Below are 16,647 nucleotides of genomic sequence, written 5' to 3' on the forward strand. Positions count from 1 at the left end.
GATTTTTGCCACATCACCGCCTCAAACTACTGGAATACAGTGCTGGGGGTAGCCACATCACTCCAAAGAGATCAGTTACTGCTAACTGGGGAAGATTTGGCCACATTCAACAGATTAAAATATACAACTTTTACCCAAAAATTGTTTTTTACAAAAAAAATATGACAAATACATCAGAGGCCGATCTACAACTTCACGGTGTCAATTTTTTTTCTGTTTATATATATACTTTTTATTTTTCTGGTTTAAAAAAATGATTTTCCTACAACAAAAAATTTGAAAATATTAGGGTTAATATATATAAATATGTGTGTGTGTGTGTGTGTGTTATTCACCGTTGGCCGATCTACGGCCCGACAGCGTCAGAAATTATATTCTGCTGGTAAAGTATTATTTTTTATTTTTCAAATTATGAAAAAACATTTAAAAAGGAAAAAAAAGGAAAAAAAATTTGGTTTTAGTTTGAAAAATAAAGGGAAAATTTTTAAGCAATTTCAACATGTTTTGAAATGCATGAGGCTTATCATGTTGTACCATTAAGTTTTCTTGAATTAGGCCAATATTTTATTGAAAAAAAATCTGAAAATTATTTTAATTAAGAGAAAAATAATAAGTAGCTACATAGTTGTTTCAGTGGTCTCAGATTGATGTTTCTCAGTTAGCAATGGCTTCTTTTCGTTATGCAACAATAAGTAGCTACATAATTGTCTCAATGGTCTCACTTTGATGTTTCTCAGCTAACATGGCTGACAGGGGAAGCGACATACTTGTTTTAGTTGTCTAATTTGTCTTCTAGTACTAAAAGTCTAAAACAATGTGTAGAATAGGCAATATTACAAAGATAAACAATAATGTTCGACGTTTATTGCCAACCAGGGGCGCAAATCCAAAACACCACTTTGTGTGACTTTTATTGCAATATGAAGGTTTGTATATGTTTATTTAGCCTAAAACAAGAAAAAAAAGACCATACCCAGTGCAAAAGGTTAATGCCACTGCGGGATCTAGGGAGGGTCAATAATGTACGCAGCCTTACCCATGCTTTCACAGAGAGGCTGTTTCCAGACTCAAAACCGTGACCACTTGGTCACAATGGAGCAACCTTTACCATTGCACCAAGGCCCGCCGTCATTTAGCCTAAAACAAGGCTTCCATGAAATATTGGAGCCTACTATGGCCGTTTGCCCACCAAAATGACCAATCGAAACATCCTGAGAAAATTTACATAATTTCAGCAAAATTTCGCCAAAATTCCAGCCATCTTGGTATGACTGAAACGGCGAAATGAAACGGTTTATCGAACATATCCAAAACTTTGCTTCTTTTTTTGCCTTTTTTTAAAAACCCCAAAACTTAGTTTGATAAAGCTCATTTCTTTGGCTCCTTTTTCTTTCTTTTTTCCCTCCTTTCCCCTTGCTTGCCAGATTGATATATTAGAAACCATTAGCCAAGTATCAGACAATTTTAATTTTTCCACCAAAATTTCATAGATTTGGTGCCAAACACCACATTCATTGTACAGTTGCTCTGACACGATATTTTGTATTAATAAGAATACTTACTGATATTTTTTTGGAAATTCCTGACCTTTTTTCTTTTCCTTCAATTATTAATTGTTGAACCCCCTTCTTCCACATCCTTTGTTTTCTTCTTCTTGTTTCTTCTCCATCTTCTGTCTTTTCTACCAGTATTTTACTTCTTCAAGGGACCACCACCACTTCAGCCATGTACATTCTTTTCTCTAATGATGTATTAAGGTTTCTGTTATTCAATAAAAAAATCCTATTATTCCTCTCATCCTTTTTTATCATGCTTACTTTAGTTAAGAAAAATCATGATCGTAGCAATAAATTAGTTCTACTGAGCAAAAATTATGGGCAATTCCGTTCAACCCATGAATATTTCGGGCTCAAATCTGAATTACATCAGATTAGGCCTCTAGCTCAGCCATAGCTGAAATTCATCAATTGCCAACCCAGTCCAGCCCAAATTGCACCCTGGTTAGAAAGCAAAATGCAATCCAGCATTAATGCGAAGCTCAGTTACAAAATGAAGTCACTAAACAAACAAAACCCCCTCCACACCAATTATGGAACCAAAAGACAAATTAATCCTCCTGAACAAGTAGTCTTGTTTCAAGACTGAGTTGATAAAACTGAAATTGAATCCAGGAAAACCACAGAACATTAAAATAGGAATTTGGCTGCGGATAAATTTGAGACAAGAATTGACACAATTCACGCAAAAATATCCTTCCGAAGGATGAAAATCAATGACAACTGGTATTTCAGCCATATATAATCCAGTTACATATGGAGAAACATAAATAGCCCAATGGATTTGAAAAAACAAGAATATGCAATACCATTGAAGCCGAGATTCTTCTCTTCTCAGAACCTCTTCTGGTTGAAGAGGAACTAGAACTGCAAGGTGAGGCTCCTCCTGATCTTCTGCTAAGCTTTCCATTAGATGATGACCTCTGCCATAAATCATAAAATAGAATTCAGTGAATGCTAAAATTGAGAATAAATGTAGCACTGCAATAAATAATTTTAGAAGGAAAAATGATACAATGTCATTTGCAGAGTCAGCATGCCATGAGATTATTTGGAATCCAGACACAAAGTTGGATCTCAGGATGATTATAGTTCACATCCTTAAGATGCCACGTAGAATCATGGCAAATGTCAATCAAAATTAAGAAGACATTTCTGGGAGGATGAAGAGAACAAAAAAAGCTGATTGAATGAGATGGAAGTTCCTGAAGACTACAAAATTAGCTTAGACAATGATCAGAGGGCATGAGGGTAGGAAAAGAAATTGTTAAAATTCAAACAAAAGGCATGAACAATGAGAGTAGAACCAGGATCTCTTTCCGTAAATGAGTTGTAGGTCCTGCATTAGGAACTAATTCCATTAAATGAACCCAACCAACAGATTCATTAAACAAAACAAATGTTAATTAACAATTTCAAATATACATCCCCCGCCCAGGACCCCCAATAAGCAAGACCAACAGAATTTTATTAGAGGAAGAAATAGAAAGAACGCATAGAAAAAGGGGGGAAAAAAGAATAAACACACCTACTACCACCAGCGAGGGAAAAAAAGAACACAATAAATGACAGCCACCTCCCCCAAAACTGACACACTACACTATACTCCTGCCCACAAGCCAAAACCACAACTACCTAAGCCAATGAAACACATACAGGAGGTATAGCATGTTGATGAAACAAGATTAATGTTTCCCCTCCACACATACTATTTAATTTTCTGCCCTCCCTTCCTCTAGTCCTCCAAATCAAAATCACTTTTACCTCAAAACTATCTTGAATTCTGCATGCTTGAAAAGATAGCCCAAAAATATCCAAACCCCTGCAGCAAAACAAAGCTCCTCAACAGATCAAGCATTGTTGATAGACCTCTCAACCTGACTTCTGAAACCTCCTAAACACCAACCAGGAAGCAGCTCATAGACGCTACATACTTGCTCAGCAGCTGTGATTGATTGCATACATGCCACAACCACAACTACCAAGATATTTTAAAACAAAAGAAACAAGCACTAGAATTGCAATTCCCTTCATTTAGATCATAAATTTATACATCAAGTAATATTGTGACTATAGTTGTCACTGTGTCTAGCAATCCTAGGCATTGGAAGGGGAAAATCAAGGCGACACCAACAAGGCATCTAGGCGACCAAGGTGCCCTTCCAGCAAAGGTCGCCTGGACACCTTGACACTATCATCGTGACTAGGGGTGTCAAACGGTCGGGTCGGGCCGGTTTCGGTTTCGGTTTCAGTGTGGGAACAGCTGAATCCGAAACTGGACCTATAAGCTTTTTTCGGTTTCGGGCTCGGTTCGGGTACTGTTTGTACTAACAGGTCTGAGACGGTTTGGATCGGTTTTTAACCCGATCCGAAACCATTACCAGCCCGGTTTTAGACAGAGAGAAAAGAAGGTTAATGAAACAAATCCCCAAAATAATGATAGATTAATCTGTTGCTGACTTGCTGTGATCTAACATTGATAAAATATTAAAATCTTAGAAAAATAGAAGAAGGGAAACAAGATGAGGAAGGAAGTGGAAGGTAGCTGTCATCTAACATTGATAAAATATTAAACAAATGATGAATGAATAAATACTATCTGAAGGCTGAAGTAGAATCGTGGAACTTCCAGTAGAAGAATATAATAGAGAAGAAGAAGGAAGATGGAAGAAGAGTCAGGGGCTCACGGATGACGGATTAGGCAGCACCGCAGCAGGCATCGGGCGTCCCAGACTCAGGGGCTCACGGAGTCGCAGACTTGCAGAGTTGCAGTATTACCCTCTCCGAGAAGGCCTCTCGGCGTCTCACCACTCTCACAGTCACGGCTGAGGCCCTGAGGGCTGCTGAAAATCGCAGATGCATTGGTCGTTGGGAATTTGAGAGGGTGGGAAGAGAAATCAGAAAAGAGCATTATAGATCTGTGGTTTCATTCGGTTTCTACCGGGTCGGGTTTCATCTACGGTTCGGTTCGGTTGTCAGTTCGGTCCTGCCGGTCGGGCCTATCGAGAAACCGTCGGTGTAGACCGAACCACCCCTAAACCAAAGGGTCTATGATTCCTGAATCCGACATCTACCCATTAAGGGATCAGCTCGGCTTGGTTCGAGCTTTAACAGGGGGCCGGGCCAGGTCGGGTTGGTCGATTCGGTCCATGTTTTGACACCCCTAATCGTGACCACATGCATCTTAACTACAAAAAGAAGTACGATAGAAATATTGGAGAAGCTGAACTGAACAATGTTTTCACATGAAAAGATGACCTCACTAAAAAAGTGTAGAATGCAAAAACTTAAAGTACACCCAAACGTTGGAAAAACTACCATCATGTCCAAACAAAATAAATACACAATCAGAGAGAGCAAAAGTATCCTAAACAGCACGTCTAGAAGCTTAACCACAGATAAAATCCGTCACCCGGCACTTTATTTGGATTCCGAACTTTGTGGCTATATCGCTGAAATAACCAATCAAAAGTTTCAGTTCAAAGTATTAAACCACATGGACCAATGAACAGGTCAATCCTGCTTACGATTGGTATGGCCAGCAAAAGATTTGATACATGGTGGGCCTAAAATAGGATGTCCTAGATGTTTCAGACCTAACTTGGCCCCCGAAACCAACCATCGAAACTTGGTGGAAAAAAGTACATGTGTCAACCAAAGTTTTGGTTTCAGTCAAAACCAAGCTCAAAACCGAAACCTCGAACCTTGCCATAGACACATCCTCTGTCAAGTATGTTGGGTTGATCACTATGGCTCTTCATCATGTTCATTCCACACTACTCGTGATGATCAGTCAAAGGGTGCGGCATCTTTAGTAGATATCATCTTCTCCAGACCTGATGATCTATATCCGAGGTTGGGGTACCTAGAGTATGTTGATGATGAGACCTATGTGCAAATGTGTCATTTGTAAGGGTGCGATATGATTCACTTCTAATTCTAGGACTTATTAGGTTGCATATTTGACTGTTGTAAATGGCTCTATCTCGCCTTCTCGAGTGCAACCGCTGCTACCGTTGCTGACATCTCGTCAATGTTTTTCCGACAACTAATCAAAGGTGAAGGCGTAGTTGAGTTGCCCTCACTATCTTTCTCTAACTGCAACCCTACCTTGGCCAGACGCCTTTCCCTCACCTTTGTTCTTGTTCTCTGTTGGGGGCATCTGTAGCATCCTCAGCTCCGCACACATACAGGGTGCTGGAAGTGCTGCTCTGCAACATATTTATGCCAGCGGTAACCCAAGGGACTCAAACGAGGTCGATCAATTGTACTGTCGCCTCTCACCCCAGCCCCCAACTCTCCATCCTCGGTTTCTCTCCCCCAACTCTGTTAACCTTGCCCAAGCCACAACCCCCTTAATACGCACCTCCTATTCCCACCCCATCCCCGTCTGCCTTTACTTTACTATACTATACTTTACTTATCTCCCCCAGCTCTTCGTGTATCTTCGTTTTGGCTGGTCAAGGTTCTGAAATCTGAATCACTGCAGTATATGGTGTTGAAGCTAATTTGAGTCTGAAGCTGTGTAATCCTTTTGCAACAAATTCCCTGCAAGCCCTAATGTAGTCCTATATTGGTAGATAATCCAAGTAGGAGCCAGTAACCAGGATCTGCTATGACCTGGTCTATCGGGTAGGCCAAAATTTAGATTTTGGTTAAATTAGGGTTAGGGTTTAGTGGAACCTAGGGTTTGATGGTAGGGTTAGCCTAAGTTGATGTAGGGGAGTCTATCAGTGAAGCTTACGTTAAGTTTTAATGGGGGGAAAGTGTGCTGGAATTGATTTGCAGCAATTTAGGATTAGGTCTCTAGGTTTCTGGAAAGAGAATAATGATGGAATCTAGGGTTTAGGGTTGTCTATTGGGGCTATAACCAAGATCGAGTTTCCCACTAGGTGTGAGGGAGATTCGGTCCAAGTTTGGGTGGATTTTGATGGTCTGATGTAAAGTTATGGCGAAATCACAGAAAAAGAAAGTAAATGAATGAAAATAGAATCTTAGGGTTTCAGACAAACCTGTCACCAATTCAGAATCAGATCTGGATTGAGAAGAGAAGATAATGCTTGCTGGCTGTGTTCCAAACCCAGATTTAATAACTTGAAACAGACTCCAGAAGTTGCAGCAACAGGCACATCGAGCTTCGATGGAGAAAACCCAGAACTCAAACAATGTTGTGAACTGATCCTCCTTCAAACAATGATCGAATGGTCTTCTTGAATGACTGAAACTAAGTATCAGATCTGTTGAAAGTATTCTTGAACCTTGCAGAGAATTTCCAGCAACTAGAATGATTCTCCAAGAGATCGGTTAAGGCAGAACTGGGGCTTGTTGAGGAGTTCGATAGAAAGGGGATAGGAATAGAAGAGAGATCTCAGGATTTCATAATGCTATAAGCAAACTTTGTATTCATTCAATCATGGGCTCAACTGAGCAATTACAACCATATTTATAGCCACAACGGCTGAACTAAAATCAAACTCTAACTAGGACTCCAAGTAGAACTAGGATTCAAAGCTAGATCCCAATTAGGATTACAACTCCAAATAGAACTCAAATAAAAGACTAAATTAAATAAACTCTAAATCTAATCCCACGATTTAGTGCTGGTGTAGGGAAGAATCTCTACACCTTTGGCTGATTATAGACAGCCGATCTACATCAAGCCCATTTATAAAGAGTCTTTTGGTTTGCCAGAGTTAGCTGATTCTCTGTTCTGGTTCGATCTTAATTCATTAGATCACATATTATTATTATTTTTGCTACAGCTTTTGTTCATTCCTTAGTTGGTTCATCTATCTGTATTGCGCTTTTTTTATTTTTTTTATGAACGGCAATTATATATAGTTCAGCCTCTGTTTCTCTTTTTCTATCACTGTGGCATTGACCTCTTTTATTTTTGCCTGAGTTATAATACTGCGTAATTTTACTTCTGGTTATTCTGAATTTGTCTATATCTTATTCCATCAGATTGCATACTATCATATCCATGCTTACCTACTAGGAGCCCCTACATAGTGGATTTTTATTACTTCCATGTACCCCTTTATTTTAAAATTTGGTCATAGTTTATCAGGTCCCTTATAGTGACCTTGTGTAATTAGCTCATGTTTCTCTATATAATATTTATTCTTATTTTTAACTATATTTTTGGGGTGTCAGGAAGGCAGCCGGCACTGTATTATATTCAGCCAATCCTCTTGTACATGGATCCTTTCTTGAGCGTCTTATTATCTTTTTATGCCTACAATTGTGCGAACTTATGTTAGGGTGTCCCCTGTAAGTGAAGCGCCGCATTGGAGCCCATATGCGGTGACAAGTAGTCAGGGGCTCTCGTACCGTGGTCTTTTGGGGGAAAAGAAATTATCCCAAAAACGCAGGATTTGACTAGCATCTTGAAACATTGATTCCTTAACAGATAAGAGTCTAGAACTGCTTGATGTGATGAGGAGATGAAGGATTAGTATTGCATGTATTCAAGAGACTAGATGGAAGGGTAAGAAAGCTAAGGTGTTGGACGACTTTAAACTGCGGTATATTGGAGAGCTAGTAATAGAAATGGAGTGGGCATAGTAATGGATAAAGCTCTAAAGAATGATGTACAGGATGTTAAAAGACTTGGAGATAGGATTATCCATCAAACTTATGTTAGAGAAAGAGGTAGTCGATATTATCAATGCTTACGCTCCCCCAAGTAGAATTGGACGAAAGAAGTTACAATTCTGGGATCATTTGGATGGATTAGTGCAAGATATTAGTCAAGGAGAAAAGATTATTATAGGGGGTGATTTGAATGGTCACGTAGGGAGAGATCGTAGAGGCTATGAAAATGTGCATGGAGGTTATGGATTTGGAGAGAAGAATGAGGAGGGTATCTCAATTTTGGATTTTGTGGCTGCTTATGATCTGTCCATTGTAAACATCTACTTTGAAAAGAGAGGAACATTTAGTGATGCAAAATCATCCTCGAACCACGGAAACCAGCGGGAGATCGGCTGCAATAGGATCAATACAATAAAAGGAACAAAATTAAAAAACTGATTCTTTTATTGCTATTTTCTGTTTACATATGAAGAAGAACATCAAAGGATAGGAAAGAAGAAGAAAGGGATATAGAAGGGGGGAATAGGATCAGCTGTCTCAGCCAGGCAATCTCAGCCCATCATCCTCACCCATGGTATCTCATCGTTGCCGCATCTCACAGCTTCTCAATAGCTCTTTTTTCTTCAATCTCTCTCTTTTCTGTTCCGCTACATACATGTATTTATAATAAAACAACCCAATCCTAATCTAAGTAAGAAACTAGTTAATAAAACCTATAAAATAGAAACTAGACTCTAACTAGGATTCCCAATTAGGATTACAACTCAAATAGGAAACTACACAAGTGTCTAATAATAAAAATAACACCAAAAACCAATTCCTCTAAGCCAGCAGTCCATATCAGCCCCCAAATCACTGCCACGTGAACAGTGCTGTGAGGGACTGTTCACATGAACAGTAACTTTTCCTTCTTCTTTGGTCTTCTTCATGCGTCAATCTACATCATTTAGTCACTTACAGAAATGGACATCATAATAGCCAAACAAATTTCTTCCTAACTAGAAGGTCTGACAGTTTGTTTTGAATGGATTGTAAAGTTATCCTTATCCCAGGGGAGAGCTAAACCACCCAACATAGATTGGTAATCATGGATACGTGTCACCTCAAGTAGGATCGTAAGATAGGAGAGCCTACCTGCCCTAAGGTAAGGTGGTGGAACTTCAAAGAAGACTCCTTGAAATCATTTACTAACAAAGTGGTCAAACAAGGAAACAGGGACTTGGAGGGAGATACTAATTTGATGTGGAACGAGATGTCTACGTGTATAAAGGAGGTGGCTAAAGGTCCTAGGGGGAATCAAAAGGAAAATATCATTCTCCTAGGAAGACTAGGTGGAGGGATGATGAGGTCCAAACGGCCATCAAGACAAAGAAAGCTAGTTTCAAGGCAAGGCAAAGGACTAAGAATGTAGAAGATTTAAAAAGGTACACTCTGCTAGAAATGAAGCTAAGAAGATTGTGGGGAATGCAAGGGCGAAGAAATACAAAGATCTCTATAACAACCTGATCACCAAGGAAGGGGAAAAAGCTATCTATAAGAAAGCTAGAATGAGGAAAAGGATGAGTATAGACTTCGACCATGAGAGTTCTAGTACGGGATGAGGACATCGAAGACAGATGGAATGGTTATTTCTACAACCTACTTAATGAAAGCAATCTGAGTTATAGTGGATTGGAAGTCGGCACTACACGTCAAGTCACATGTCGATGGTATATACATAAAATTAGGGTTTTTTATGTAAAGGAATCACTAAGAAAGATGAAAACAGCCAAGGCTCTAGGCCCAAATGGGGTCCCAATAGAAGTGTGGAAGAGCTTAGGATTTTGTGGCTTATCTTGGTTAACTAGGCTATTTAACAAGATCTCCATATGGTCTTTATTGACCTAGAAAAGGCTTATGACAGTTCCTAGATATTTAATCTGGCGGGTACTAGGGAGGAGAAATGTTTCAAGTAAATATGTGGATTTAATTAAAGACATGTATGATGGTGTAATGACTAGTGTAAGAACTGTAAGGTATCAAGTTAGTGAATTCCCAATTATAGTTGGTTACATCAAGAATCGGCTTTAAGCCCTTATGTATTTGTGCTTATCATGGACGAGTTAACCATAGGCATGCAAGATGAGGTTCCTTGGTGCATGCTTTTTGCTGATGACGTTGAATTGGTGGATGAGACAGGACAATCAACCTTGGAATCAAAAGGTTCTAAGATAAGTAGAACAAAGACGGAGTATATGGTATGTAACTTTAGCAACTCTAGGACGGATAATGAACGGGTGAAAGTTGATGAGATGGAGATTCCGCAAAGTGGCCTTTTTTAGTATCTAGGATCAATCATCAGTATGGAAGTTGATATAGAAGATGATGTCTCATAAAGGATTAAATTAGGATGGGTGATTTGGAGAGGTGCATCCGGAGTGTTATGTGATCGACGGATTCCTTTAAAGCTTAACGGCAAATTTTACAGGACAGTCATAAGATCGCCTATGATGTATGACGCAAAGTATTGGGCAATTAAGAAGCATCATATAGATAAGCTAAGTGTAGTGGAGATGAGGATGTTGAGATTGATGAGTGGTAAAACCAAGAAGGGTAAGTTAAGGAATGACCATATTAGAGCCGGTTTGGGGGTAGCCCCGATTCAAGATAAGTTTTGAGAAAGTCGCTTGAGGTGGTATGGCCATGTTCGATGGAGGTTGTCGAATGCTCCAGTTCGGAGGAGTGACATGATTCAGATTGAAGGTTCTAAAAGAGCTAGGGGCAGGCCTAAAGTGACCCTAGGTGAAGTGGTGAGGAAAGGCATGCATAGTTTTAGGTCTTGCTGCTAGTATGGTGTCGAATAGAGCTGATTGGAGGGCAAGGATCCGTTCGGCCGACCCCAATTAGTTTGTTTTAGACTACTTTGTAGTTGTGGTTGTTGTGTTCCCTTTCTTTTATTCATATTATTTTCCTTGTTCTTTGCAAGGATCCGTCTAGTTGACCCCATATAGTTGGAATAAGGCTGAGTTGTTGTTGTATAGTACTAAGTTATGAATAGCATAAGCTATCTTTAAGAAATATAGCAAGGTACACTATACATTGCCAACCCAGGGTACGAAACCAAACTAACATTTTGAGTGTGTCTTTTAACAATCTAAAGGTTCCATTGTGCTTAGGGATGCTTAATTAGGATCTCTATTAAGTTTTGGGCCAAAATATGGCAATTTGACCATCGAAATGGTCAAACGAAAGAAATGTACAACCTTGGTTGAAACAAACTTCTTAGCAGTCATAGATTAGATACAATCATAGCAGTCATTAATCTTTTCTCAACAATGACACTCTTGGTTGTACAACCTTAGTTCCTCATGTGGGAAACAGTCTCACGTTAAGCTTTTCTAATAAGAAAAGCATTCAAAGAGATTGTTCAATGGGTTGCTGGTTTTTCCCTTCTCAACTTTTTTCAAATATTAGTCTGTGCCAATTAGAGTGGGGAATTGCTCAGTACTGATATCAAACTCTCTACTAACCTACTATGATTATGATTTGCTGGTTCGCCCCCCTTTCTTTTTTTAAGATAAATTGTTCACTCTGTTTGGTTACCTAAATTAATGGATGAGGGTCACTATATGCAGCTCATCAACAAGTTTTCTTCAAGCAAAGGGCTGCAGAGACTAACCCACATCATCAAGGAGTATGAGAGACCTAGCATGTTCTTTGAACCATCTGGTTCTGGTGGGTGCAGCAACTATCTCCTGTAGCAGTAGGTCAGGTCCAGTATCACAAGGAATGTGACTCATGTGCGGAGCACCCAGTGTTGTATGTATAGTATTGTTATTTATTCTTTTTTAGTGCTCATTTGTAGCCATAGCCCTTCACCTTATTGCATCTCAAAAATTTAGCTATTTCGTTAAAACATAAAATTTTAATAGTTGAAGCTAAACCTGTGGAGCACCATGTAAGGTTTTAATTGTTTAACACAAGAAAATAGCATTTGTAAATTTTTTTATATAATCCTGACTAGACCATGCTATACCTCACCTACAAGTGAAGCAAATACTTGACACGTATTTGTCCATGTATATATATCTCAAGATATATGCATTTCAAAAAGTATAAGAAGATATAAAGGGACCCATCTTCCAGATTGACTGTTATGCATTTCTTTCATGCTTCATTTATTTTTACTTGCTTCCACTCCTCTTGTATTCAAGTTTTGCATTTGTCAGTCCATCATGTTCTGCAGTGGTTTACAAACTTGTGACTAAAGATACAAAGCAATATAAAGTAAACTTCTCACATCACAGGTTACTAAAACAAAATAAACATAAATCTTTAGATTCCGCATTTTGCCCAAGTTTTTGGTAGCCTACATTTAAGATAAAGGCAACGGAAAATTTTAAAAAAGAAAAATATATACCTGAGACCCACTCATAGCAGCTCTTTTCTGACGAACATAATCCATCAGAGGAGTAACAATAAAAGACTCTTTTGGAGCACCTGGAGATCCCAAAAAGAGAGAGAGTCTAATATTTAAAATGAACACTATGTGTCTATATCTATTTGCACTATTCTATACTGGTTCACTACTACCCCTGATAATATTTTTGGTTTACCTTTAATATTGAATAACTATTTTACTTTCAGAAAGCAAAAAAGAAGTGCCAATGCACAGATAGAGAGAGCAATTTTGTGGGTTTACTGTTGGAAATCTAGGAATATACATATTATGTAAATATTGCAACTAACCAGCTCGCTCCGCTTCTCTTCTTTCCAGTTGTATCTCTGCACTGGGGAGATTCTCAACAGGCTTTGAAATAAGCTCAAGGAACTCCAGGTACTCAGGATCTAGAAATTCATGAAAGAAGTATCTGTGATTAAATTAGGAAACGGATAAATATATTAAGAACAAGCACACCAAGCCCATATAAATTTGGATTTCCATTTACATGAATGAATGGACGTAAAAAAAAAGCACCTTTGAACATAGTTCCTTCACGACCATCTTTTTTAGACCAAGCCTTTGGAACACGTTGTGAAGGGGCATATTCTACTATGATTTTAAACTGAGTACCTAAAAAATAAAAAAATAAATATGATTTTTAAGTTGAGGCATAGTAACAAAATTAACATAAATAAGAGCTTATCACCCCTGAGGCAACAAGGACCTTGGAAACTCATGTTTACTTGAACTCAACCTAAACATATCCAACTTCTATTTTTCACCAAGATAACAAAACCGAGGTATAACTTTACAGACATTCACAATTAGAATAAAGGGCCTGGAAAATTTTCAAACTCAAAAAAACATGAAGCACAAAACACCTAGTTGTTCAAGAATTTACCCTTCTCATTAACAAAAACATGTCCATTCAAGAACTCAGCGAACTCAACTACATCATCTTGCTGCTTGAAATCAATATAAGCTCGTGAATATTGAGGATGCTTCTGGCTGCAAAATCAGTTTATGCGACATCTCAGTAAGTCTGCCAAACAGAATCTCAGAAACAATTTTCCAACTCCCATGTTCTTTCACTACAAAATGCAATGTCACTCACACACAAACACTCCTCCACACAGTCAAAGAGGAATGTGATTGCCTGTAGTTTTTCTTTGGTCCTATATATAAACTATGATTAATGATAACTTTAGTCCAATAATTTTCAAAACAACATTTCAATATCCTACAACAAAAAATTAGTTGAAGCATTTTCAATCAAATTGGGTAGCTAAATCGTTGAACGTAGAGTTTCTGGTCAGTTCTGCTAAATAACCCCTCACTTCTATAGTTCATAAACGCTTCTTTGAAATAATAGGAGTGAACCAATCACAAACCAAACCCAAACAAAAAACAGACCGAAATGATAACCTATGATCAAACTCCAAAAAGCACAGAGCAGAAAAGGAAGTGAAACCCTAACCTATTCTTCCCGGGACGAAAATAAAACCACTTGTAACGACCAGCAAAGTGGGCATCGATTTGCTCCATAAGCGCCGACTGGGACAGCGCCGGGGGCAAGTGCCGAAGCACTACTTTCGTTCGATCGAACGGATCCTTCATATGTGAAATTTCCCCTCAACACTCGAACCACGATTGCAAGTTGCAACTATAAACTGAAAATTTCTAAAAATTAGATGCTCCAATTCCTAATGAAACTCTGGTCTCCCCCCTGAAATTACATCTTTGTAAGAGTTTTCGGAACCGACTCTGCAAAAGTTTTGCCCTAAATTTGGAAAATCTGATGCATGGAGAATGGAAGTAAAAGGAGAAATTAACGAAAAATGGAAAAGGAAATAAGGGAGAGAACTGAGAAGAAGAAAATACAAATTCGAAGGTTGAGGATTTTGTGTAAGAATTGATGAGTCACGGTGACGGGCTTCGCTTACATCGGACTTTGGACCCGCGGACTGAGGATCTTTTTTTATTATTATAAAAAAAACATTGGGATTTTTTCTTCTTTTTTTTCAATGAGAAATTATTATAATACATTTAGAAAAAACAATTCTACAAGATCATGTTTCCACTTCCTAATGTTATTGAGTATGGTAGTAGGGTTTTTTTTTTTCCGGATAATAAGAAGATTATATTACTAGAACAAAAGGTATTAGGGTTTTCCATCCTATAAGATATATGGGATGAGGAGGGGGACACATGGTTACACCATTTAAAGCCTACAATAGTAAAGTTATCAGTTGCATCCGCAAGTTCAAAATAGTTATTAATTAGATTTCCAAGGTAGGCATATAAAATCTGTAGGATGAAGGACGTCACAAAGATCTTTGTTGAAGCACCAAATTTGTTTGATCCTGGTGTTTGCCTTTGTAGTACATTTCCAGCCTTGTAAGATTCCAAATAGCTCAGCTTCCTTTGCATTAGTTGTTGATAATCTACCTGCATCTGTTAAAACATTCTGGCCAACTTGCAAAATGTAAAAAGTCCAACTTGTTATTCTAAGTTCTGATTCATATATGTTTGCGCAAATTAAACCAAGAAGTTGTATTTCAGGATTAGCATCTAGTGAAAGAAGATTTAGAGGGTGTGTGCATTGTGAGGATGCCAAATCAGATAATGATTTGGAAGGAGGATGAAGGTTCATATCATAAATCTATTTCAAAACGTCTCTTAGCACCAATATAGGACCAACCTTGGAAACCCCTAAAATAACTTTGTTTCTTACATTCCATATAAAATAACACATAATAATAAAAACTGGAAGAAAAAAAAAATCAAATGTTGTTTGTCAAAAACATTAGAACAAATGATGGAAGCACACAGATAAGTAAATGAGGGGCCGAAAAGATGCTCAGTTCTCAATCCGATGGGGCCAGATGCCCAAATAATTATTTCTATTGGTAGTAGGGTTTGGTTAGAATTATTGAAAAACATAATTATTTTTGTTGGTCCATGTAAATTATGAAATAATGGCCCCATCGAAAGGGTATAGATTTTTTTCTCCTTTTGGAAAACCCAAGGTTAGTGATGATTGATGATATTATGTCTAAAAGACTGGTACTCCGAAGGTGTGTAGTTTTTTTTTTTTTTTTTTTTTTGGTAATAGAAGGTGTTTAATTCTGAGCCCAAGATTATTTGAGAGACCCAAATCCTATTGGAGAAATTACATGACAAGAGGATGTGCCAATCCGTCTCCTCTTCTAATTTACAAATTTGACATTCGGTGTTAAAAGGATAAAAACTTGAGTTTGGAATAGGTTAGTAATCCTCCCTGAAAAATTTTCCATAAAACATGTTTTAATTTGAGATGGATTTTGAGTTTCCAAATAGTTTTCCACAACAACCTATTTTGATTGGGGGAGTTAAGTTCTCTTGAAGCAAGGTAGGATGTAGTAGTTTTAGTGGTGAGGATACTAATTTTGGAAATGGGAGTGAATAATTTGTCTTCATGTGTGCTGATACTAATGGGAGTGGAAGTGATTGCAATAGCTATATGAATGGGGAAAATGGAGGAGATTAGATTGACATTCCATTCCCTATTAATAAGAAGATCACTAACCCATTTATACATTAGATGTGGGGTCATTGAATTAGGAATTTTCATTATCTCAATTTTTGGTATTTATAGATTGGCCATTCCCAACCCTCCAACATAATATATGTTGCAATTCTGGTATGATTTTTCTCATTCCATTCCAAACCCAGGATCCTTTGGGAAGCACCACATCATGGTTGAGAAGAGAATGAGACCTGAAATACTTTGATTTGAGTATTCGACCCAAAGTGGATTCTATTGGGAAATTAGTCTCCATCCTAAATTATATAGGAGTGCTTTGGCCTTTGTTGTGGATGTGGGTTAGATGCATACCTAAACCCCCAACTGGCTTAGGGGAACAAATGGATTTCCATGAGATGAGATTTAATCCTTTCTTATCAGATTTATTCATTTCCAAAACCTTGCATTAATAGAATCCAATTGTTGGCAGATATATTTAGGGAAGAGAAAGGTAGATATGAGGATTGCTCTTCCAATCAGATAATTGGTTACGCAATCTTAGGACC

General features: G+C 38.1%; 1 protein-coding gene across 3 annotated transcripts in view; it reads right to left on the minus strand.

The window, feature by feature from the left end:
• The window catches only part of LOC122654623 (regulator of nonsense transcripts UPF3-like), a 40,138-nt gene extending 25,759 nt beyond the window's left edge, over positions 1 to 14,379 (minus strand). For all 3 annotated transcript variants that reach the window (XM_043848794.1, XM_043848793.1, XM_043848795.1), the window contains exons 1-6: positions 14,054 to 14,379; positions 13,478 to 13,584; positions 13,111 to 13,206; positions 12,882 to 12,980; positions 12,553 to 12,632; positions 2,366 to 2,479 (exon numbers count right to left, since the gene is read on the minus strand). In XM_043848794.1, the coding sequence (XP_043704729.1) occupies positions 2,366 to 2,479; positions 12,553 to 12,632; positions 12,882 to 12,980; positions 13,111 to 13,206; positions 13,478 to 13,584; positions 14,054 to 14,193 (636 nt within the window). In that variant the 5' untranslated portion in view covers positions 14,194 to 14,379. The remainder of the gene's footprint in view (positions 1 to 2,365; positions 2,480 to 12,552; positions 12,633 to 12,881; positions 12,981 to 13,110; positions 13,207 to 13,477; positions 13,585 to 14,053) is intronic.
• Positions 14,380 to 16,647: the final 2,268 nt, after the last annotated feature.

Source organism: Telopea speciosissima, chromosome 3 (genome assembly GCF_018873765.1).
Source record: "Telopea speciosissima isolate NSW1024214 ecotype Mountain lineage chromosome 3, Tspe_v1, whole genome shotgun sequence".
Taxonomy (NCBI): domain Eukaryota; kingdom Viridiplantae; phylum Streptophyta; class Magnoliopsida; order Proteales; family Proteaceae; genus Telopea; species Telopea speciosissima.